The following is a 25,401-nucleotide window of genomic DNA, read 5'->3' as shown; positions in this document are numbered from 1 at the left end:
TCTGCTGGTTGTGACAGACACATTATGTGATGGCACATTGTCCTAAGAAGAACATTTTTCCATAGACATTTGTTCCATAAGTAATTTTAACTAATGTCAAATACTTATGAATCATCCTCTTATCACTTACAAAAAAGAACTTTTAGTCTTCCATCTGCTTCTCCTTAATTTTCAGCTTTATTACACATGCAATTACAATTTTCCTCTTCTAAATAATTCACTACACAGTTCATTTCACACAGAAGGTAAATGAATAAAAATTTGTTTTCTTTAGCATTACCCTGTCTGTTTTCTATGCATGGCTGGCAGCCAGCAATATTAGATTTCAACATCCAATTTTTTAAATGTGTGAGTTTTAGTGTTAATAATAGATAATATGTATGGGTATTGTGTAAATTATCCATTGGTTGGAATCTTGAGTCCTCTTTTGCCTGATTTTACCCCTTCATTTCATTGTCCTTTTCTAAGCAGAATAGCTAATTATACTGAACTAAGAGGAATGTAAAAAGTTGCTGTTGTGCTACAAGTAAGCACGAACTAATGAATACACTGAGGTTTCCTTATGTAGAGGGTTCCTGTGAGAATGCATTGTTCTTGAACACAGGAGTTGTAAAATATAAATTCTCCCCCCACATCTGACACTGATGAGAGTGCAAAGAAGTTTTCTCACAAAATCCAAACTGTAACACCTGAAAGAGGTTATGAAGGTATGCAGAAGTTATCAGCAGGTAACTTCTTATACAGTGGTTGATTTAAGGTTCTTTCACATGGTTTGAAACATCTGACATATATTGATGGGGGGGAAGAACTTCTTCAAAGGGCTGCTCAGATTTCTGTTGGCATGCAGAGGGATAGTTTCTGAACGATGAGGGAGGAGTCATGTCCTCATTTTAAAATTACTGTTGATGGACAATCTACCAGAACATATAGAGCACCCTATAAGACTGCATAACAGATGAAAAATTTGTTCTAACAGATTAGATCTAAGTCATTGAGTTGGCAGTTGATGTATTGCCATGTTCCAAAGCAAAGAAAATCCATATATTGTAGTACTAAAGTGTCATGGTGTCCTTAAGAAATATACTTAGTAATTTAGTACTTCTGTCTGTTATGTTGTAACTTCATTGGGGTAGAAGAGGAGGGTAAAACTTAACTAAATCAATGTGATGTGAGCATAGAAGTTGAGGTCTATGGTATGGAGTTGTACATTTCTGATTAAGTCATCCAAATAGTTCTTTACAGTTACGCATCTTGATACAGCAGAGTGCAGAGAGCATATTGAGAAGTTTATGGCAGTGCTGTGGTTTTGTTTATTTGTAACACCCTTGTGTTCCTTTGACTCATATTAGAGGAATCACATGTAAGGATTTAGGATGAACTTATGCTAGGGGAAAAAAAAGATAGTTACTGTTTATTTAACTGTTTAATGGTTAAATTTTTTACACAGTATGACAGCAATGTAAATAAAATGCAAGTGAAATAAAGTTACTAGAAATGGAATAGAGTACATAGAGGTTTTCCTGCACCCAGATCTAGAAAAATAAGGATCTCAATAGAATCTCAGAATCAAATAGAATCTTAAGAAGAATCCATTTATAAATGCTTGCCTGTATCACCAGTCAGGGAAGCTCAGGATTGTGACTGTCTGCATTAACAGACAAAATTTTTAAAATTACTCAGTTTTTTTCAAAGCCCTATACTCAAGTTTGGCCATGATTTCACTGGGTACATGATTAGCAGACAGACCTATGTGAAATTTTGTGCCTAAAATCTCTGTGCCTTCATGAAAATGCAAAAATGAATTGTTTTTGCCTGTGAATTTACCTGTTTGTTGTTTGGTTTGTTGGGGTTTTTTTAAGACCCTTCTCAGTATTGATTTGGTAAAGTGCTTAAAGCATCTTTGAAGGCACTGAAGGATATGCTTAGTTTTAAGCACTTAACACTTTCCTCAGGAGAGGTGCTTTCATGAAGTATTGAGTATGTATTTCCCTTCTGTTTGTGCAAACTTTGCTATAATTCATTTTAGTGGTTTTTTTCTATTTCATCTAAAGAGTCTTTAATTCTCACAGGTTCTGAGAGCATCTTCAGTTGTAAATTTTCCTTGCTGAATAGCTCAAATAAGCAGATACTAAGATTCATATTTCAGTGAGTTCCTAAATAAGTGTGTTTGAGAGTGCATGCAGCATAACTATAATTTGTTAATTATGAACTGCTGTAGATAATCACATTATGTTGTAGGCCAGCTAAGGTCTAGCTTGACTTTTTGAACACTGCAGAGATGAGGAGATAATTTAAGAAGAGTATTTAATTGTAATACTTGGTGACATTAATATTTGGTGACATTAATAGCAACTTGTCTAACACAAGAAATTAAGCAACTAATTTAGGTTGTACTTGTCTCAAATTGTTGGTAGAACAGCCCAGGTTGGAAGGGACCTTGAAAGGTCAAACATTCTTGCCTCCATTTCCTGTTCTTTCCCCTGCACCCCTGCTGAAAAAAAACCTCAAAATTTTGCAGCAGTTTTGTAGATAAGATCTTGAGTTAGAATATGAGTCTCTGTGCCTGGACTATCAGTGCAATTACAATATACTCCAAGAATCCCTAATATACTGTAGTAAAGGGGAGCAGAGCTTTGGTACAGGTAGTAAAGCAGTATTATATCAAGTAACAAAACAAAAAGCAAACAATAAAGAATTAGTATTAAGGGTTATAAATCAAAACTTCAAACCAATTTTTATGCAAGTCGTAAGTGACAATAAATAAGCCACTTCGAGTAAAATCCATAAAGACATTTCCAGGAAGAGCGTCTAAGTCATGGTTTTGAAATGCTGTTTGAAATTAATGGTTACTGTTTGTTTTTTTGGCAAACTTTTGTTTAACATATTAACATTGATTTAACTACTGGGATAGTAATGCCATGAGGCAATATAAATGTCTTATAATTTATAATAGCAAGATCTATTGAGTAGGATTTTCAAAATCCTCTGCATGCTTATAGTTCTAAATTGGTGTTTGAAAACATTTGGTATATTCCCATAATATATTTTAGATTTTAAGTCAAAGCAAAAAAGTTATTTAGTCCATGCTAATGATTTTTAGTCGTGCTGATGTGAGACACATCTATCTATCCTCTATCTGTACTTTAATTGATTCTTAGACATTCAGAGAGAAGGAATATTGTTATGAGAAGGTAACACCAGTACTTTTCACTAGCATAACAGCATCTGTTAAGATTTACAACCTTTAACTAATATACTGTAGATATTATTTATTATAATGATTTTAGATACAGTGATTCTCCCAGGAAAGCACTATAAACAAGAGAGAGAACTGCATGTAGAATCCCTTTATACAAGTCTCATTTTCCAATGCAACTTTCAGCTACATTTATACCTTAAATTTAAATAATCTAAGGTATGGCACTTTTGTTTCAAAAGAATTGTATTGCTAGTATCTCCTCAGTAATAGGACAGTGCATATGGGGTACTACTCAGGAATTTACTTTTTTTTTTTCTTTGTTTTAATTCCTTTTTTTTTTTTGGTAATTATTTCATAGCAAAGAAAGTATCAAGCTTCTTAGTGGTTGGTTATGGACCAGCTGGAAATAATAATATTTAAAAAAAAAAAAGCCTAACTGTAATGGAATGCAGGGCTCCTTTTCAGTAGTGCTGGTATCAAATGCTGTTCTGTTGCATTTCCTTAGAAATATGAATCTGAGTGCTTTCTCATTTTCACTGTGACTTTCTGGAAAAGATGATGATCAGAATTCAAGAATAGAGCGTTGATAAGCAGAGCCCTATAGTAACAAATTTGTAGGCTGTAAGTAATACTGAGGGTTTTGTGCTTACTTTCTTTCTTGCTTTCTTAATGGGAGGGAGGAAAATTGGGAAGAGAATGAGATTACTGACACTTCAGTGAAATACCATTTTTGATAAGTGCAATACTTGAGATTTCACTTTTTCAAATTGAACAAAACTATTCTTAAAGGGAAAATTTTAGCAAACTTCTTTAGCATTTGGACATGATTGAGAATGCATCTCAAAGAGTTTCTTTAAAAAAAAATCCTAAATTTTAACTAGTGTGTAGCAATATAAGAATATGTTGTAAAGCATTTCCGTCACTCTTGAGGGAGAAACAATGCTGTTATTTTAAAAGAATAGATGTGTCATAAATTGAGCCAGTGAACTGATGTATAAATGCATTTCATGCATGAATTAACCAGCTACTAACTAGTAGATTTCAAATCAATGTGTTCTGCTTGCTGACTAACATGTAGTGTGCTCAAGCAGAAATACTGTATAAAGCACATGAGGTTGTGGCTAGAAATATATGAACTACTTGAGATTTTGCTTGTCTAACACCTGCTAAAGCCATGTGCTTACTGCAATGGCTTAAAGTCTAATAATTTGAGAGAAAAAACAAAACACATCAGCTAATGTCTTTTTTGAACCTTCTAAGACTAAAATATTAAACAAAATCTCTATTTTGAAGGTACAAAATGACTTCAGAAATCCAGCATTACAAATTCATCAGGATTGAACAAGCTGCCAGGAGACTGGTCATTATTTTTAGGACAATCTCAGTGGAGTCAAGACAGAACTTTTTAATTATTTTTGTGTATGTGTGTGTGTGAATTGTTCAAAATGGCTAATCTTAGTAATGTGTCTACATTCAAATATATATGTATGCACTTAGTATGTGTTACAGAACTGTATAAGTGTATGGATACAGTATAACTGTATGGAATTCAATATGCATTATGGAACTGTAATTTGTACAGTGCAATGGCAGTTTATTTGGCAGGGCAGAACCATGAACATACATATGAGCTTTAGTGAGTGACAGCCAGTTATGGGTTTTTCTTACCTGGTTTTAAATTTTGAAAAGGGACAGGCAGACACAAACTCACGTTACAGAGGAAGTTGTTTTTATTGTGGAAATACAAGCATTTGGCTGAAAAAAATACACTTTTTTTTTTCTTTAGATTTGGTGCATTTTGGGGAAAATACCTATTTTCTTGATGAAGGTATTTGGTGTGTTTTTAATTGCAAAGTATCCTGTGGATCGGTCTGTGATAACATTCATAGAAACTGCTATGTGGAGGCAGATTCGTGGTACTTTCCATGACAACCTTGAGGAACTTTTTAAGAATTAGTTTCAAATCACCACTTCTCATTTGTCTTCAGTATTCCAGCAATAGAACTGCAAAATATGTTTGACATCTACTGAGTATGGGAGGGAAAGTTCCTAACAGCTTTTTCATAAACTTAGGGCTTGAAACTCTTTTGCCAAGTGGTCTGGTGAGTGAAAACATGTTTAGTGTAAGTTTTGAAGGACATTTGATGATTTCTGCTCCTGCAAATATAGTGTTTGTTTCTGTTCCCTGAATTGGTTTGTATTAGATTTCTGAAAGAGTTCTTAATGTAAAAATTGAGAGGGCTTAAGTGGGAATGTGTCCTTGAGACATTTTTTTCTAGCAGAGCACTTTCACTTGATCAATTTTGTTTTCCAAATATATAAAGATGTGAGAATAATGGAATTCCGCATGTCTTAAAAAAGGAAGCAACTGCATAGATTTCTGTTACCTCTGCAAAATGGCTACTGCTCTTGCCAGCTCTGGATTAGTGTGCCTTCAGGGGTGAATAAAAAAGCAAAGCTCTGCTCTCAGTTACTTCTGACATATTCATAGAGTTCACGATTTCCTAGGCATTTTGTCTCCCAGGAATTTCAGTAACTATTAAGTGACTGAAGTAGCGAGAAGACAGAAAAGATTGCATCCAGACTGCCAGTCTGGACGCCCAGATGGAAGGAATAATGTAAAACCAGGAGTCCCAGCAAGCTGTGTAAACGCCTTCCAATAAGAGTATTTAGAGGGACCTGCTGTATAAGTTTAAAGTTTGCTCTTTGCAAGATCTGAAAATTGCTTAAAAACTATCCAAACTCTTTCAGAAGAGAGTCTGCCAAATCATATACATTCAAAGTACAATTATAATGAAACTGCTTAATTAAAAATGGATTTTTTTTTTCTGAATAATTTCCTGCTACACTTATATCTGAATTTGTGAGAAAGGGTAAAAGTCTGCGACCAGTAATACTTTTACCATTTCCACAACAAGCAGGCTGACTGAAAAAGATGTATGGTATCCTTATTTTGTTAACATACACTGGATTTGTATTAATGCCAAGTAAGAAACCCTTTTCATGTCATTTCCATTAACCATTTACCTTTCATGCCTTGAAAAAAGGCAGGCTTCTGTCTTGTTCTTGATGTTTCCAGCTGCCACAGCAGTTACTTCCATTTGGTCACTGAAGTACAAGCCTGAGTTCAGCTCTGGCAGAAATAGTGGACCACAAAGGAGGAGACAAATTTTGAAGGTTGATGAGATGAGACATTTAGTCCAATAGGAGGCAGACAAATCATTCAGTAATGAACGATGCTGGATCCTTTTTTTTTTTTTTTTGATTCTTGAAGTATGTTTCTGAGAATTGATAGTTACAAGTGTAATGACATTAAACTAATAGGTCTGGATGACATGATAGCTTCAGTTTGACAAAGTACAATCAGGATTGTTTACAAAGTAACTATTAACTGTTGTGGAAAATGGAAATGAATTATTGAAATGCATAGAAAGTTCTCTGGCACAGATGGGAAGCCATGAAGGTTAACATTAAAAGAGAGGGAGTACAAAAAAAAAGTTTTTCGAAATATATCTACTGTATAGGAACAGGGAATAGTTTAATGAGAAGTTGGTGACAATTGAAGAGTACAGGAAATATTGAATATATGTGTTCAAAAACTTAATGGTAAATGAATCCTGTTGATTTCTAAGTGGCTCAAGTGGTTGTGAGACTAAACGGTGGAGGGAATTACTGAGCAAATGACACAAAAAGACTGGAATAATAATACACTAAACAGAATAAATAGAAGCAGTAGTGTGCAACGGCTCTAAAAATCGGACAACAGTGATTTTAAATCAAACTGAAATTAAATTGCGGTCATCGTTAGATTAGGGTGGCTATCCTTTTTTTTTCTGTTTTGAAGTGTAGGGAGTTTCTTTCTAAATGAAGTGTCATTTTTATTGTTATTAAAATGTTGTTCTAATCTATATAGAAAGAATGTCAGATGTCCATTTTTGAAGGTCTTCAAGAGCAGGTTGGATAAAGCCTTGAGCAGCTTGGTCTGACCTCACAGCTGATCTTTCTTTGGGCAGTAGGTTGGACTAGAGACTTAAGGTCTCTTCTAGCCTGAGTTTTCCTGTGATCCTATGAAAATACTAATACAGCATTGTCCCTGCAAGTATTTCCAATATTAATTTCCTGTTGATTTCTTGTAGATAAAATATGCAGATCAGTTGTGGAAAACTAGGGGTATTTTGTTGTTGTGGGCATTGCAGCTGTTCTTTGCTATAAAGTTTTCTGTATCTGTCAAGGAAAATACACCTTTAATTCAGGCACTAAGAATGGTAATTCTTCCCTGTGAGATATTTCAATAGGCTTTGGCTTTGCTGAACCATGAACAATTAAAAGTATAATTAATGCAGGTACGATAAATGTTAAAGATGCAATATTTTTCCACCTGAATTTTTTTTTCAGATTTTTCTCCCTAAAACATAACAAAATTAATTTCTTTTTCATCTGAATACATCACTTAACTCTCTTGGAAGTGTCTCTACTAAGTGTGTTCTTTTCACTGAAGTGTTGGGCTGTCATGCAAATTGGACTTTTGGTTTCCACAGGCTTGTCATCACTATGAAAGAAATTATATGTACTTATTTAAAATTGTCCTTTTACTTCAGTGCTGGCAGTTCTCTGCATGCCTGACATTTTTGTGAGAGAAGCAGCCTGTCACATCTTGGGTTACGGGCAGGAGAGCGTTTAAAATACGGGAAAAGGCCTACATGATGTGGCGCTATTTCTTTTTTTTCATCTTCACACTGTTCACTGTTCAAACCCCATGAAATCTGTACATAAAGTCGCAGGATTCAAGAGATTATTGGCCAAGGAAGGCAGCTAAATCAAGGTGTTTGGTCTATTCCCACAAGATTTATATGTAAACAGGGAAGAAACACATTAGTCTGAAGTGCAGTGTGTAGCCTCTGGTGTATTAGACCATGATATATAAATGCTTATAGGAATGTATCTGTGGGAGATTTGTACTCTCCAGAGTACATTGCTTCTTTCAAGACATCAGTTTGTTGCTAACAGATTAATGAACCATTTTAGAGAACTTCTTGGAATCAGCAAGCCAGAGAGATGAAGTGTTGCAGGATCTGTGGTGGCATTGTTTAACAGAAGTGAACTGCTGCTGGTGCCTGGTATGCGAGTGGAGAATGGTATTAAAAATAACTGGCAGGTTACAGTTGCCTAGAACCATTTCGATTTGTGTTTTCAAAGTGGGTGCATTTGATAAAAGCAAGGGAAGTATTTGGGGTTTCCACCTAACATATTTTCTTTTTTTATTGGAAAAAAAAAAAAATACCAAGAAAAACAACGTAGAAATCTAGCATGATTAGTAGTAATGTGTGAGAAAATGCATACATAGAGGCAGAGGGAGAAGGACTCTGAGTGCATTTAGAAGAAAAATAGAGCTAAAATAAGATCAGGGTATATCATGCACATACCTGGCTCTTTTTCCCCTGTAAATTTCTGTGAAGTATCAACAACTCTTGGAGACTATAATAAGCTAATGAAATCAGTTGGTCTAACTTTATTTCAGTCACATGGTACATGATTAAAGGAAGTGTTATGTATCCTCTTTTATTATAATTCTGAGACGAACTCTAAATCTTGGAGGAAATGTTTTGGGTTTTTTAATAAAACTTTTCCTCAGACTTACTTTCTTGCTCTCACTGTCTCTCTTACATCAGTATTCTCTGTGAGATTGTTGTTTAATGAGTGTAAAAATTGCTTTGTGGCCTGATCATAAAATTTCAATTCATTATTAAATATATCCTTGATGATTTAAAGTGTTACAGATATAATTGTAACTGCCTTGACAAAACTGTGTAATAACTGAATCTGTATCTTGCAAAAGGATGTTCCAAGTCAGAACAGAAAATGCGACAGTTTCCAGTGTCAAGAAGCACTAAAGAAAGCAATCATTTAATGAACTAATGAGTTATCTATATTAGATTCAGACCTTTTGTTTAGGGCAACATCTAGAAAAGTGCCCTGATTTTGTCCACTTTCCCAGTGCTAACATAACAGGGTTTTCTTGACTGTTGACTACGTACAATTTAAGTTAAATTTTGAAAAAATGAAATGATTGCCCAGCTTGATTAATAATATCACTGTGATGCCTCCTAAAATCTGTCTGCCTGATTACTTTAGTCTGAGCTTCTCAGCCCTCTCTTTACTTTGTTGTCTTTAAAATGGAGGTGATGTTTAGTAATTGCATAATGCTGAGACTGCTGAAATATTGCCTTAGTATTATTAATAGTCATACTTACTCCATCATTTTGTAAGAACTGTTATACTTACAGTAAGGCTATCTGAGATGTTGTCTTTGGCCCTCTCAGTCAAAGGGCATTTTCACATGGGTTAATAAGATTTGATTTATCTTGATCTCACAGATATTATATCACAAGCAAAGCAAAAATTAATAGTGTTCTCACCTGTGAAAGAATTCGTAGGAGAAAAATCTTGAAGGACAGAAAATTTATCTGAAAGCCACCTGAATTGTTTTTGCATTCTGTGATATAGAGGGAATACAACATAGATTTGACAAAGGATAGCAGTAATGCCAGAACAGAACAGCAGAATAGAAAAAATGACTTGAGCACATTTAGGAAAATGAAGAATATACATATATATGCTTTCTTTAGCGTGTTGTGGAAGTTGTCTTGCAGAAACCTCCATTGCTAACTGAGGAGGCAGCTAGCTTTTTACCTGAAAGGAAACACTAGCAAAATAATCTGCTCAGTAAAACAAACTAAATACAGCAAAGTAAATTCCTTTGCCTATAAAAATGCTCCAATAAAATATTCATATAGTAGTTTTCTTTTTCAAGCAGTGCATCCTCAGGCAGCCCAATAAAATGGGATCACAGAAGGGACATTTTTGTTAGAATACTGCATTTCTGAACAGCACTAAGTGTACAAATTCTGTCTGAAGCTCAGATAATCAAATTTTTGACAGCTATTTCTCTTCCTAATATTAAAATTAAATTTATACTTTTTCATGGAGATAACCTTGTGGCTTGTTTTAGTATTTCTGAAAAGGGCATTCTGTCGTCACTAATAATGTAGTGATTGGAGTGTTGCTATTGATGTATTCAATAGTTTTGTAAGCTTTAGAGTGTTCCTGTGACTTCATCACTCGAAACAGCTCAGAGGTTCACTGTATCATCCTAAAACGTAAACATGCTACCATTTATTTGCAAGACTGAAGCAGCAGAAGTGACTGCTTAGTGAGATAAACTGGGAATTTGCTTGTGGTTTAGTTTGGACTCTTGGGAATTACTGGTATAGTAACATTTGGAAGTTTAGTACTGAGAATGCTCTGCTTACACACTTCAGATTTTAATTTTTGAGGTTGAAGTATTTTGAATCGCTGATAATTGTTAGTAGTTCAGAGAAAATGAACACTCTGGTGTGTAAGGTTAAGTGAGGTGATACAGGACTTCTTAAAATGTCAGCAGGCTATATGTTAAAGGGAAGAACTGTAACCATGAGGGTTTAACAGGTTTTGTAGTGGGCAGCCAAATTTGCTATCAGCCTCATGTTTTGGCAAACTGTGAAGGATGTAAATAAACAACCTTTTCTAGTAGTAGAATCTCAGTTATAAAATCTCAGTAATAAAGTCTCAGTTTCTATTGGACCAAAGCCTGCAGTTGGGAATTTAGAGATTATTATACATCCTTTTAGATGCAAAAAGGCAGACAGAGCTAATAACAGGCATATTAATGGTACTTTTGTCGTTGGAGTCTCCTTGCCTTGGTGGACTGACATCTTCTTGGTCGAAAGAAGTAAGGCTATATTTAAAAATAAATAAATGAATAAATTCTGGGAATGTTTATTCATTTCAATATTCTCCTTGAAAAATATTGCAAAATACTTTAAAAATAAGTATTGTATGCTTTAAATGAACACCTACTCGTTTTATTACTAATTTTGTAAGCTGTTCAGAAGTTAATTACAGTGATATGGAGCAGCATTGACTTGACAATTCTTTCAGTTTCTAAATGTATTCTTAAGGCTTTGTTTATATGTTAGCAACTCAGGAAACTGTAAAGCATCAGGAAAAAGAGCACTTATCCAGGTGTTATGCCAGTTTAGTTCTGCACCTAAGCACAACCTGAATTCTCATGTTTCAGTCAGATTTAATCTCAATATCATTTACTATCTTCTTATCCTGGAAATTTTTTTTTTCCCCCCTCATTAAAAGTATCAGTGAGACACACAGGTTTCTAGTAGCTGTTTCTGGTTTTCTACTTTTGCATCTCTTCTGCAAAACAATAGCTTAGACCACCTTCTGCTCTCATCAGACTTTCCAGTTGGATCTCCAGTTTTGCTTAATCACCAGTTTATTTCCACTCTATTTAAAAAGTTATGATTTTTTTGTTGTTGTTTAGTATTTTCAATAATACTTTTTACTTTTACTTTTGTAGTACTCTTAATAATAGGCTACAGTAAGGGAAAGCATCGTGATAAAAGCATTATAAATATGATTTCTGTTGTAGGTATTTACCTTTCTGAAGATCTGTAGGATTGTACAATTGCATAGGAAATGATCTGTGAACTCAGAAGTATTCTCCCTTCTCTGGGAAATGACTTGTGATACACGAGTAAAGAAAATTTGAAATTCAAATGTAAATAAACTTTTTTGATATTTTTTGTAGCTTAAAATATTCTACTTCAGAGACATGACTAAATAATAATAGCACATAATTTTGTCTAAGGCAGAAAAATAGTGTTTACATAACTTTTCTATAAAGTGAGTATAATTTGAATTTATTCATATTACTTTGAATTTGCATTGTTCGTCTGAGAATCCAGCAACGCTGTATAAGGAGAACTAGACCCTTTCAAAAGAGAAAAATCTGAAGATACCAAGATACGTGACTCTCTTAAGCAAGTAGATTACAGTTTTCAGTTGAAGTTCCCTTTAATCAGTCTTCCTCTTATTATCAAGAGACAGCAATTCAGAGAGCTAAAAGACATATATGGCAGATGCTTTTTGATTGGAATGACATGCAGATTGCTGGCTTGGTAAAAGTGCAGTATCATGGTTCAGTCTGGGTGACTTGTCAGAAATTAAAATCAATTGACATTACAGGAAACATAACAGCCATATCTGCTTTATTTCATTTCAGTGCATGAAATATAATGACACTGCATCACAGTGCAATATATAAATCACCGTGTAGAAACAGTATAAATATTGGCTACTGTCAGTAGTGCTAAGGAGACACAAATTCATGATCTTGTCGCTGAAATGGTAAGCAGTCTCTTACAACAGATTTCATATAATCAGTGGTAAGAAGTTTTATGTCTAGGAGTCAAGCACTGCTGACAGTTGTTTGGCTTTCATACACAAGTCTCTTGCGTGATTCAGTAATACTGTGGTTTTCTGAGAACTGTTCTAGGAGATAATCAGCCCATATTTGCTTATTTGTTCAGCTGAGAAATGAGAATTGCTGATGAATAATTCTGCGATAGTTGCTGCAGAATAAATGTTAAGTTTGCTTGTTGGGAGCTTTTCCTTTTTGGAAAGATCTTAGACTTTAGATCATACAATTCGTGTCAAGAAAAACTACCTGGTAAGTTTTAGGAGACACAGTTAACCAGAAGTGTGTTGTGGACTTGAGGCCAGCCTGAGATAGTGGGACTCAATAGAGAGAGAGAGATCAACTTGAATTCTGTGTAAGGTTCTTGATGTTATTGTCATTTTTTTTAAGATTTACAGAATGTGAAAAATAATTTATTTTGGCATTTCTTTGGTATCACCCATTCTTCGACAGTTTGTTCTACTTTTATGTAAGCCACTTAGTGGTGTCTCCAGTGTTAACAGAGCAGACTTTTTATGTTAATTTTCTTGACATAAGTGTGAGATAGTTAATTATAAATTGAACATGTTGTAGTGGTTGATTTTAAATTAAATGAGGATTGAAAGGATTTCAATCAGCACTCAGGGAAAGACATTGCTTTTGAAATAAATCTACTGAATCTCCTTTGTTTTGGATTGTTTTATATACCATTCAAGTAGTGAAACATGTTGTGTGCTTCCCGCAGTAGAAACTGCACACATCAGTGGAAACTTTGTTTAGAGTCTGAGGAGGGTGTAGAATTAACATTTGCTCCTTTCTTCTTAAGTATATAATAGCTTTTGATATATTAAAATACATTTTGCAGTGTAGATGTATACTTCTAGTAAATTACTTAATGGCACTTTTAAATATGTCATCAACAGACAGCTTTTTATATGTACGTGGTAAATAAAGAGCATTCAGGCAAAATCTTCAGCTTCAAGCATTTTTGGAAGCTTTAAAAATGCCAAACTTGAAAATGTAGTATTTTTGCAAGTTAGGACTAACCAGGAAAATGATGAGAAGTGGACTTAAGCCAAACTACAAATAAGTTCTCCATTCATTACTGATGAGTAGAGACTAATAGCTTCTTCAACTCCATGCTGCTGTGTTGTATTTATAATATACAGTATGTTCCTTTTACTTATTTGTTTTCTTCTCTGAAGTCTCCTGATTTTATTAGTTCCAAAGTGTGTCACTAGCTGTGTTATATCCCTCTTAATAGAAGTGCTGGTATACATTTTTGAGCTTCACTGTGAATCAGTCCTGTTTTGTGTAACGTGGAAGAACGAGCTACATTTTAAATGTTGGTTTTTTCACATTGGGCCTTATCCTCATGCTTTGAAAAAATTTACATCTGGCACAGTCTTTTACATTAGACAGTGCCATTGTAAAATTTCTGAAATTTATTTCTTCTTTTGCCTTGATCCTTTTTTCAATATAAAGAGGACCAGCAATATACATTTCACAGTTACTGGCCCATGGGTGGATTTAGCTAAGACCTGTGTTATAATCTTTTTAAGCTACCAGTAGGCCTAAGCTGGCATTTCTTTTCTGGCTTAAGAAAACTTTTATTTGAGAGTATTAATGAATTGAGAGAATGTAAATAAGAGTGCCAGTGTTCAGAGTTGATGCCTTCCTGTGCAATATCTTCCTTTAGATCTTTGAAGTTGATGGTCATTAACTGACAACTTGGCTGTCTGTAACAATTCTATTTATCTAAATTTAAATTTAAAATTTTCCAACATATATACATTTCCAGCAGCTAAAAGTGTTTGCACGCAACCACTGCACAAAGATAACGTTCAGGGTAAAAGTTACTCGTAAATATGCTAATAGTAATAAAATTGTTTGTTACTTTTTTATTCATCTGACAAAATTTGCATTAAGATTAACTTTGTCTCATATCTGCTGCTCTTCTGTTCATTGTGTGAAATAGAAGAAAACTGGAAGCTGAACTTTAATTGGTGAAGGAAAGAGGACTTTGGGATAGAATAAGTAACCATCCATTTTGTTGCCTAAATTTCTGCATCTGGACAGAGTAAAAAAGTTTATTAACTAGAAATCTGTGTGAACAATGGAATAATAAAGCTATCGAAATGATAATATTTGTGTATTTACAAAAATACAGTATTTGCCTATTTATATTCTAGGTTTTTCTTGTAACTTTATATTAATAAAATTTTGTACAGCATTTCAAGCTTCAAGTGCTCAGGGTAACTGATGAACCTATTTATTGTACATTGTATCTTTGTATGCTGTATTGTAAATAGTCTGTACCTTTGTTGTTTATGTCTGTGTGATGGTATATACAGACATAGTCATCATTTTGGTTTCATATTTCTTTCAACTCATTGTAATTACTGCCTTGTGCTAGGCGTTTAAAACGAAGTCACTCCTGTTTCATCATCGTACTTACTAAGCTTCTAACAATCCCATCCTGTGAATTTATAGGGTGCTAAGGGTTTAATAAAGCAAAACCATCCTTTACTAGCCGTTTCTATTCCTCTTCTTTTGTGTGCCTGTCTTCCTAGAGAGACAAGATATTTGCATGTTTGTTTAGGTATTTATCCTTAGAATAAAGCGGAATTCCCATATTTAAAGTAAGTTTAACAGACTATTTTCTTGTAGTATATTAGCTAGATGAGCATGTTCTTAATCTCAAAGTATAAAGTGTCTTGGGATATTTCTGGGACATTTTGTATCTGCACATCATCTTTTTGAATTACTGTTTTCATTTGGAATTGTGAAAACAGATGCCTCCCTCCTTTTTAAGGAATGAATTGTGGCTTATGTGACAGGTTTTCCTTTTTTTCCTAACTAATCACTTATACTTTGAAATATGTAGCTTGGAACACATTTATTTTTAATAGTAATTTTTTAAACTAAATTTGAAAGGTTGTGAGGGCTTTATAAAAAGTTATTTAAGGTGTTCTGTTTTGACCATCAGAAACTCCAGTCACATCTGAAAACTAGGACCAACAGATGACAAATAATTTTTAGTTGAAACACCAGCTCTCTTTCTGGAACACAGTGTTTGATTCTGAGCTCCAGCCTGGTGACTTGGCTTTTCTTCCAGTATACCAGTGCTCCAAATTTACAGTTTGATGTGATTCATTTTTATGCACTGAACCATGCATGTTTCGTTTTCATCCTCCTCTTCTTATCCTCTTTTACTGAGGTGTAAAGAGGGAAGCATGTTCTATATATATGCTGTATATTAATACATCTAGATTATTCCTTAGAGTAGGAATAAAATGCAACATTCCAGGGATAATAGGGGAGGAATTGCTACAGCTCATCTACTTTACGTTGTGTTGTAGTAGTAGAATGAAGACTAATACATTTTCTTACTGGCAATATATTACTGAACATTTTCTGGTATCTGGTTATGAATCAAATATTGCAGAACAGTGATGAAGCATAACAGTAAAATTCTCCAGATGTAGGTAGAACGTTCTTGAAAGCAGGTTCTCATCCTGATCCTGGGGGGGGTGGGGCGGGGAAGAGATTTCATAGCATTAAAACTGATCAGATTAGAATAGTTACCAGGTAATTATATTTGGTAGTAAAATAAGTGGAAAAACTTACTTGGTATTTACCTACTTGTAACTCTGCAGTTTTGTTAATGTTGTGAGACCCTGCCAAAGCTGAGCAGTGTTCTGTGTACAGGCTGGGTGTATGTGCTTCCATCAGCGACTGCAGCATAGGGCTGAAGGCATAGCAGGTGAAGATTGATTAACCTTTAACCATCACAAATAGGAAGAAGACTGAAGAAGACAGCACTGCAATTCTGGTTTTGTTTTGACAAGGAAGAAATGCCGTAACTATTCTCAACAGAAACATGTATTTCTCCCCACTTCAGTGAAAACTGAAGAGGCATTCTGAAGCTCATGTATGTAGGCTCTTCTGGGGAAAGGTGCATAAAAAATAAGAGCGTTTCCACCATGGAAATACATATCTCTGTAAAAAACAGTTTATACTGATTCATCTGAATGCACACTCTTCTGCAGAAGAGGCAGGGTCAGTTAGTTTCTGGGTGCTGTGTCACTGTTTAGAGAACTCTGCTGGAATAGCCATAGTTGTCACAGGCCCTCCCTAACTCATGATTTAAGGGTGGGCTGTGTACATTTTAAAGTGAAAAATTATACCAACCTAATGTATGTGTAAAAAAAATTTCATTAATAAAGAAGGGGAAAACAGTTTTCTGGATACTCAGACAGTGGTAATAAAAGTTGTATCTGATTTTGATTATCTTCTCAATTTGCCATTGACACTGGCTTAAATTCACGTAACTGGAGGTGCTTCACTGCTGTTTATAGGTTAGGACTGATTGCCCTAGATGCTCTAAAATCAGTGGAGAGAGATATGTCTCCAAGGCTTGAAGTTAAGTAGGATGAATCCCACCTTGCTGCATAGCAGTGGAAGAAATTTAGTGTGACTGTTTTCCCATTCACTGAGAAAGGTAACTTTTCCATGTACCTTTTGTGCGATTTGGTGTTTATCAAGTCCTTGGCTATCGTGTGAAAAGATAATTTCTATAAATGTAAAACTTTTTTTTTTTTTTAAGTAAATGTCAGTGATTTCTGACGGGGGCATTTTTGTAGATTTTTTTTTTTTTGAAAGTTTCTTCTGTTTAACTGCAAAATAAAAAAATTATTTCGTGTTTTGTGCGAAATTCTGTGTAGTGTTCATGTGTCAAATACAATTTTTTTTAAAATGAAAATGCTTGTAAAATACAGCTGTTGCAGATGCTTTTAAAGTATTTCAACAGGAAGAATAATGTTGCTTTGCCAACTGTAATAAAACCAGTTTCAATAGTGGTCTCTCCTTTAAAGTAGCTAATGAGAACTAATACTGCAATTTATGCAATAAAATGTTCATATCTTTCATGCTTTTCTGTGTTGTGAAGTGCTAGAGAATAGTCTGAGAGATGTAGTCACCATAGTTAATTATTTGTTGTAATTTACGTGGGATTTCTTGTTTTCAAGTGCCTCAGACTGAGGCATAGATACAGACTTTCATACTCTAACATGGCTGAATCCTGGGGTTGCTGATAATCACAGCAGCTGTTGTTGATTTTCAGCTGAAAGGACTCTTTTTTTTAAGCTAACAGTTCTCACAGTTTAATGAAGTCCATGTTAAATATGAATTCTAAATCAAAATAGCCTGAGGCCTGATTATGACTTCTGTGGAACAAGCTAAACAAAATATTGGCTTTAGAATATTCTTCCTTTTCGTATTCCTTCAGTATTGTTTTACAGCCCTTGACCCTGTGGACCATGATCAGATATACAGCTCCTTTGTGTATTATTTATGGAGTTTTATTAGTATTCTAATTAATTAATATTCTACCTATGCACCTATGTTATACCTATGTATAACAGGTCTTACCAAATATAATTTTTGTAATTATATTTTTCTCTAAAACATCAAAAGAAAAATATCTCCCAAGTACTGTACATTAGTGGTCTGCATTAAAACAAAGCAAGTCTCATAATACTGCAAATATTTACCCAGATGCTTAATTGTGCTCTCTGAATTGTTCCATTGAAGTAACCAGAGTTACTTCATCTGTAAAATTAAGTAGAAGACTAAGACTCTGTAGAATAGAAACCTCCGAGACTTCCCATTGATTTCAGTGCCCAGGGGAAAGTTAACAGACTTTGAAGAGATTTTAATTTAGAGAAGTGTTTAGGTGGTAACTGCATCTTCAGAGTTACAAGGCCTGATACAGAACTCTATTGAATACAGTGGAGACCATGAGATGAAATTCAGATCTGTAAATGTTCCTGTTTCCTAGAACTCCCAGCCTTGTGAAGTGCTACAGAAATTACAGACTGTTAAGTGTCTACAAATTTGTTTCCATTTTATTTTTAAATATTGAAATGAGAACTCCCAAGTCATTCATAAAATGTAAATATCCCATCTTTTCTGTATTCTCATTTCTTCTATTAAGTATACACAAGATGTTCAGTACTGTAAAAATAAATAAATCTACTTATGAAAATTCTGAACAGAAATGTTTGCCTTTAAGAACAGTTGCAATGAATAAATGTGTATTTGCATTATTATTTTTTTGCGTATGTATGCTGTCTGTTTCAATGCAAACTTTTTTTTTTTTATAATCACAGGACTATACCTTGACAATGTACTTTCAGCAAGCCTGGAGGGATAAGAGGCTGTCATATAATGTAATACCTCTAAACCTTACTCTGGACAACAGAGTAGCTGATCAGCTGTGGGTTCCTGATACCTATTTTCTGAATGACAAGAAGTCATTTGTACATGGTGTCACTGTGAAGAACAGAATGATCCGCTTGCATCCAGATGGTACAGTCCTTTATGGACTCAGGTCAGTATGAACCATTTCTAACTCTTTTATTTTTAGTCTTTTAATCATGGCTTCAAATTAAATCCTATTCTTCGTCTTTTTTGATGCTATTCTTTTTATTGCTGTATTCTATATAACTGATGATATTCCAGAAACAATTTGAACTTCAGTATTCTAAAAATGAGTAAAGATTTTTTTTAAAAACTTTTTTAATATAAACTTTGGAGATAAACTGCCATTTTTAGTACAGTTCAGACATTTCTATTAGGAACAGATAGGACTGTAAATATTATTTTTAATACCATTCTGGATTAAAAGCCAGTTTTAGAACTGCTTCCTCAAAGGAATTGAAGTAAGAAATACAAAACGAGGATTAGAGGGAAAAAGGGAGAATGTATGTGACAGCTGAATTGATAGTTTAACTAAATGATATATTTTAGATTTTTTTTGATTGAATATTAGATTGCTTTGTATGCTACCCAGTTTTCTGATTTTCACTAAAATGAGGTATGACTTGAAATGTTTTTCAGCATTATGTTATTACTGTGTGTGACTGGATGGAGAGTGGTGACTGGAGAAATCAACAGAACTTCACTCTTGAAGTTCTGAAGTTCTGAAAATGGGGGAAAATGTCTGTTTAGCAGTGTTTATAGAAAAAATAATTACTGAGAAAGTGATTTAAATATATTCCTGCTAAAGATGACTGACTTAATACGGTATGAGTAGGTAAAATAGAAAGCAAGCATTGACTAGGTTTAAAAAAAATGCTGCAGAACTTAAATCTAGAATGTCTCATATTTTCATATTGAATATAACATAGGATAATAATTTTGGGGAAGCTAATTCTTATAACTTTTGTTAGTGTATTTCTTCTATTTTCAGTGAGGTTTTTGTCTTCCTATAACTATGATGTCAAGAAGCATGCACTTTTAACTTGGTTGGTTTTTACCCAGCTGTAAAGGAAAGCAACACAGTCTTACATATTTAGTTCTGTCACTTGAACAAACATGACTATGAAGTTCATATCTAATTAACATGATCTATTACAAGTCACTGATCTGGATGCCCTTAGTTTTGTTGTTGCGTTTTAACATGCAGGTGTTTCTGGAAATCTTTACCATGAACTACTTAGATTAATGAAACAGCTCAGCAAATATAACTAATCTTGATATGTATTAATATGTTTCTGTTCAGAGACTTTTGTTTAGAACATGGCTCCCTAAATTGCAACTCAGACATCCTAAGCTGTCCTAGGACTTCAGGCTTAACACTTTTGGTATTTAACTTCAATTTTCAAACCCAAACCTGAAAATTTCCAGGGTGATAAAGTTCAGCCAGTCACTTGTGCCAGGAGGTGCCTTTCCCAGGATAGGCAGGTTCTAGCTCTTCGGTTGAAACCATTCTCCTTGAGATGGAGAGAGACTAGGTCAGTGCTGTCACCACTATGCTGGAGTCAGACTTCAAATACCTCCAGTCTGGATGATCTTTGGACTCTTGCAGTCTGTGCCACATGGTGACTCCCCTCCAGAAAAGGGCGGTGAAAAGTGTGAAAATGTTCACTTAGCAGGTACTTGATGGTTTTGAGACACTCTCCTAATGTGCAAGATGCTGATTTCATCCTTCCTTGTAGAACCTAGAACATCTTCCACTTGGTGGAGAAGATGTGGGCTTTTCCTGACTCCTTAGCTTCCTCTGCGTTTAAGGAATAGCACTGCCTCTTATGGCTGAGAGATTATTTTTCTACTTGAAAAGTAAAAGAAGAAAAATAAAGGGCTGTGATAGCTACTAAAAGAAATAAAATTAACTAGCTACATCTGGTACACAGCAAAAGTATGCCTTCTTGAAGTACGACCACAGTAGGAAAGTGTGTAACTGAATTTAAGAGCAGCAGCATGGCAATTTTTATGAAACATGAGACCATTTTGTTAAAACATGCAAAAATAATATTTTTTTTGGCAGAAACTGAAACAATGTATTTCATTGTTAGATCTGTAACACAGCCCAGATATTCTCTTATGAACTGTAGATAAACATTTTTTATATATAACTAAATGGAATTCATTTTGATTTACAGATTCTGCTCTTTTGTGCTGGTTATTATATTTACCAATTTGTATTGTGTCCATTTGTGTTTTCTGTGTGAGAGCAATTCTAACTTTGGCACTATGGCTGGGAGCAAGTCTGGAGGGTTTTGTTATTGTTTGATGCAACAACAGATATTTGGTTCCTTAAAATGGTGAAACTTTTTATTTACAGTAAAGTGAAATATAAAACAACTACTTAACACACATTTGCATTAATGGAGTGAGAGCAATAAGAGTGTAACAAAGATTTTGGTATAGTTTTCAATTTAAGACTCTGAAATCATCGTTTATTATTATTTTTCAGAATAAATTATGAAATCAATACCATGTTTAATGTTTTCAATAATTCTGACTTTTTGTTGCTACTTGTGACAAATCATTTTCATTCTGTCTGCTTAGCAATCCATAATAATGTCTATTTTTGAAAATGTTGGTAAACAGTAAATAGAGCTCAGAAAAAATTGTTTCATGCAAGAATCAAGTAAAAGAAGGATTTTCTTTCAAAACTTTAAAACCATTAATGAAAAGTACTTTTTCTAAGGTTTTGGGTTTTTTGTTTGTTTGTTTCCCAAAAGAAACAAGGTAATGGCTTAAAAAAATTGGTAACTTTGTCTGAAAATACTTGCATAAAATACTCTGGAGCACTACAAGAATGAGCTTAGTTGAGCTGAATTGGTGTTGGTACTGCTTCACTGTCTTGGGTGAAACCATTCCTCCTTTTCATTGAGCATGTATAGCAAATCATATTTTCTATCATGTGATAAAGTGAAATATTGTATATTTTTTACTTACAGCTGTTTAATGTAATTAGATGAAACATTATTAATGCTTTGATCCTTTATTTCCCAGAATTATTTTTTTCAATACTTGCAATCACAATATGGTATCCAAAATGGTTTTAGAATAATTCTCTATGTTGTTTCTGTTGTAGAACTTGCGTACCGCCCAAAAGAAAGGTGTTTAGAATAATTTTCTTCTATGTCAAGAATTTCAGATCAGGAAGTAATTATCTAGTATTCCAGTATACCTAGCAATCTCATATTTGTGATTATCAATTCTTACATCCCTTTTAAGACTCTGCTTGGTACATTTCAAGTGTTCTCTTTGCCCTGTGAGTGGGTACAAGATGAGCGATGGATGTGAATTCTGCCTTTGTTCCCTTGTTGTGCTGAAATGAATTGTACACTGAGGGCAGTAGCAAGATGACTGTCACCCTGTACTCCCCCTACCCATCGCAAAAGATTGGGGGCTGCATTTGTCTTGGGTCCAGCTGCAACTATGTACCTGAACAGCAAAGAGGGGAAGGACACCCCTTGTTTCTTGGAGAGGCAGCGTTTCCTGGTATAGAGACTATTCAACTTTTGAACAGAAACCTGATAGATGAGGACATGGCAAGAAAAGTTCTAGCTTTTGACCATAGGATATTAATAAAGTCCATCTTGTTTTCTAGTGCAAGAGTGACTAAATAGCCTCTAGTCCTGGGAGGACTGTCAGATTCAAGTTATCAGCTATTATTAGAAATAAACAATTATTATTCTTAATTGCATGGAAATGGGGACCTAGCAATGCCAGTTTAATAATAAAAATCTTTCTTTTCGTCATTGTACCTTATGCTGTACTGAAACCTGTGGGGGAATGGTCCTTGAAGCTCCTTGCTGCATTTAGAAAGGTGCACTTCAGAGTGGATACAGTAGATCGGTCACCATATAGCTCTCCTCCTCTTATATAAATTCACACACACTCTGTCCTGAGTGTTGGAGGAAGCATCACCCTATTTGTTCTTCAAGTGAAAAAAAGAAACTTACATTTAAGGGTTTTTCTCTAGCTTTTGTGACATATGCAGGTTAAAAAAAAGAAAAGATTTTAAGGCACAGTAGGTTTGGATGAAGAATTTTTCTTCAATCTCAGTTATTTGGATAAGTAAGTTTGTTTTAGAGAAATCGTGACTGCATCTGTGTACATGTATGTTTGTAATATATATGAATCAAAGTGTTACACTGGTTAAGAACATGTTGCAAAGGCCATGTTATTATGATTTTGAAAAGAAGCATGTCTATTTCTAGCTTTATCTTTTATTTTCCAGTTTGTAAGATTCTGTCTTCCTGTCCTTGTCAGGATGTAGCCTTCTTCCAAGGAGGACTGCAGAGGCAGTTGCCAAGGGCAAGAAACAAACTTGAATATCAATATAGGTCTGTCATAGTTGGATAATTACCATCAAAACATCTTCTTATATGTCCTAATTATTAATGATCCATGGACAAGTTTTTGTGATGAAATGTAGGTGATCCTCCCTCCTCCTCAGACTCAGCTGAGTAGGTCTCAGAAAGGCTTTTTGGCTAAAATGTGTTTCAAACACTGGGGTGGATGGGGCAAATACACATGTTGGTAGCACAACAGAATTACATGATTGGCCATATTCTGCTTTTGCCTTCACTGGCCCATGTGGCAATCAATGATACGATTCTAATGTTAAGGGTTCAGTTTTACAGCTTTAAATAGCTTTAACTGTCTATTTCATCTAAAATTATTTCAAAGTTAATCTGATTTAAAGTGTCCACAGTAGTGATATATTTTATGTCTGCGTAGTATTAATTTCCACATAGCTTAAAAATGCCTGCTTAATATTAATTTTGACATATAATTCAAAAAAACACTGTACACTGTTACTGTTCTGAAGATCACTATTGCTGCATTAATTTACTTTAGCTTACATCTACTGTGGCATAATCTTACTTTGAGATGCTTCTACTAAACTGAGATTCCTCTAAATATCAGTCTTAAATTTTTACTTTTGCCTCCCCATACATCTATATATAAACATGTATGCATAAGTGTATACACATGCAAACACATATATACGTGTTTCTGTGACTGTTTCATTTACCTTGATTGCTGTAACCAAATTCATTGAACTACAAGTGATCTTATTACCAAAATGGTAATGTATAAATGTAACTGTCCCATTCTTTTATGCCCCTATAATTTGTGTTTTGGATATAGCAAGCGATGATCCCTTAATGTTGTTCGTTCCTTTTGTTTTTCCTAACAGAATGCATACACAATATGCATGTCAGATCTGATTAGATTTAACATTGTGAAGGTAAATTTCAGGAAGGACTAGGAGGCAGTTTTGTAAGCACCTGGCTTATGTTGTCACTGAAAGCAGAGAGAGAGAGAGAAATGGCTAATAATGAATGTAGACATCTAGATGGTAGTTATGATGTCCTCATAGCCTGCCCTGTTCACTGCAACAGGACATTAGTTAAGGGCATAACTGAATTGTGACCAATTTTTTACAGAGGACATGACATACTAGTTACTTCTAGGTTTGGAAGGATTTTTATTTGAGGGATAGCTGCCAGCTATTTATGTGTTGGGAAAATGCTTTTTTTGCATTCCAGTTGCAGTATTTACAAATATGACTGAACTTCCTTTTTTTCATTTAAAAAAATGGTTTATTTCATATTATTTTCATATTCCATCTGGCAAGAAAATGCTTCTTTGATGCCAAGACCAGAACATTCAATAGATGATATACTTAAATCACTAAAGTGGTAGAAAATTGCAACATACAGTCTTAAATGAAGAGTTATTACAGAGCAAATTACTATGGCTTAGTAGTTAAGATGACTTGCAATGGGATATTAGTGATTTGACAACGTATATAGAAAAGTAAACTTAGAGGACCAAGATTCAAATCTAGAATAACAATCAGTTTACAGTAGGTTGAGCAAAGCTTGAATAAGATGCAGCCAGAACTCAGGAAAAGATAAGGCTTTAACTAAACGTCTGTATGTTAAAATACCTGGTTTATATAATACTCATAACAGATACAGTTGCTACGGTAGATAAGATTTGTTGTTTCTTAAATTTGTTTTTATATATAAAAATATACATATAAAAAATTTCCCCTGGCTTTTGACATCAAATCTGTGCTAAAACACAGACAGGAAATTCAACTGTCTTCTGGTTTAGTCTGTGTAATTCTGGGGAAGAATCAGTTCTCTGATTTGCAGCCTGTGGAAGCACTGGAAGTTTTCTGAGTTTTTTTCCAGGGTTGGAATGCAAGATTTGAGAAGAGTGACAAACAGGACCCTTCTGTTTGCCAATTTGGAATTGCTACTTCTTTAAATAACTTTCTCACCTCTTTGCTGGAAGAGGACATTTGAGTGTTGTGTGTCAGAATAAGGAGGAAATGAAGTTTAGAATGCTAGGACTAAGTATACTTGAGGATGTGGCTGAAGACAAAGATATTTCCTGTGGTTTTGCACCATTGACAGGCTGGTTTTAGAGAGATTTACTCTTACATACACTTCTGCTAACAGTCCTCACAAGTGAACTCCGTGACAGTGGTTTGGTCACTGAGGACTGATACTTATATGATGAAGAGTATTGTATACTTCTGTATCTCTTCAGTAGGCTGATTTTATGCTTTGTGTATCTGAAGCTTGTGGGT

The 25,401-nt window shown here is 34.4% G+C and overlaps 1 protein-coding gene across 6 annotated transcripts in view; it reads left to right on the top strand.

Moving 5' to 3' along the window:
* GABRB2 (gamma-aminobutyric acid type A receptor subunit beta2) overlaps window positions 1-25,401 on the top strand; it is a 169,931-nt gene that overhangs the window by 41,511 nt on the left and 103,019 nt on the right. For all 6 annotated transcript variants that reach the window (XM_074838522.1, XM_074838521.1, XM_074838524.1 and 3 more), the window contains one exon: window positions 18,662-18,882. In XM_074838522.1, coding sequence (XP_074694623.1) covers window positions 18,662-18,882 — 221 coding nt within the window. The remainder of the gene's footprint in view (window positions 1-18,661; window positions 18,883-25,401) is intronic.

Source organism: Strix aluco, chromosome 13 (genome assembly GCF_031877795.1).
Source record: "Strix aluco isolate bStrAlu1 chromosome 13, bStrAlu1.hap1, whole genome shotgun sequence".
NCBI classification, from domain to species: domain Eukaryota; kingdom Metazoa; phylum Chordata; class Aves; order Strigiformes; family Strigidae; genus Strix; species Strix aluco.
This window is presented reverse-complemented; position numbering and strand designations above follow the sequence as displayed.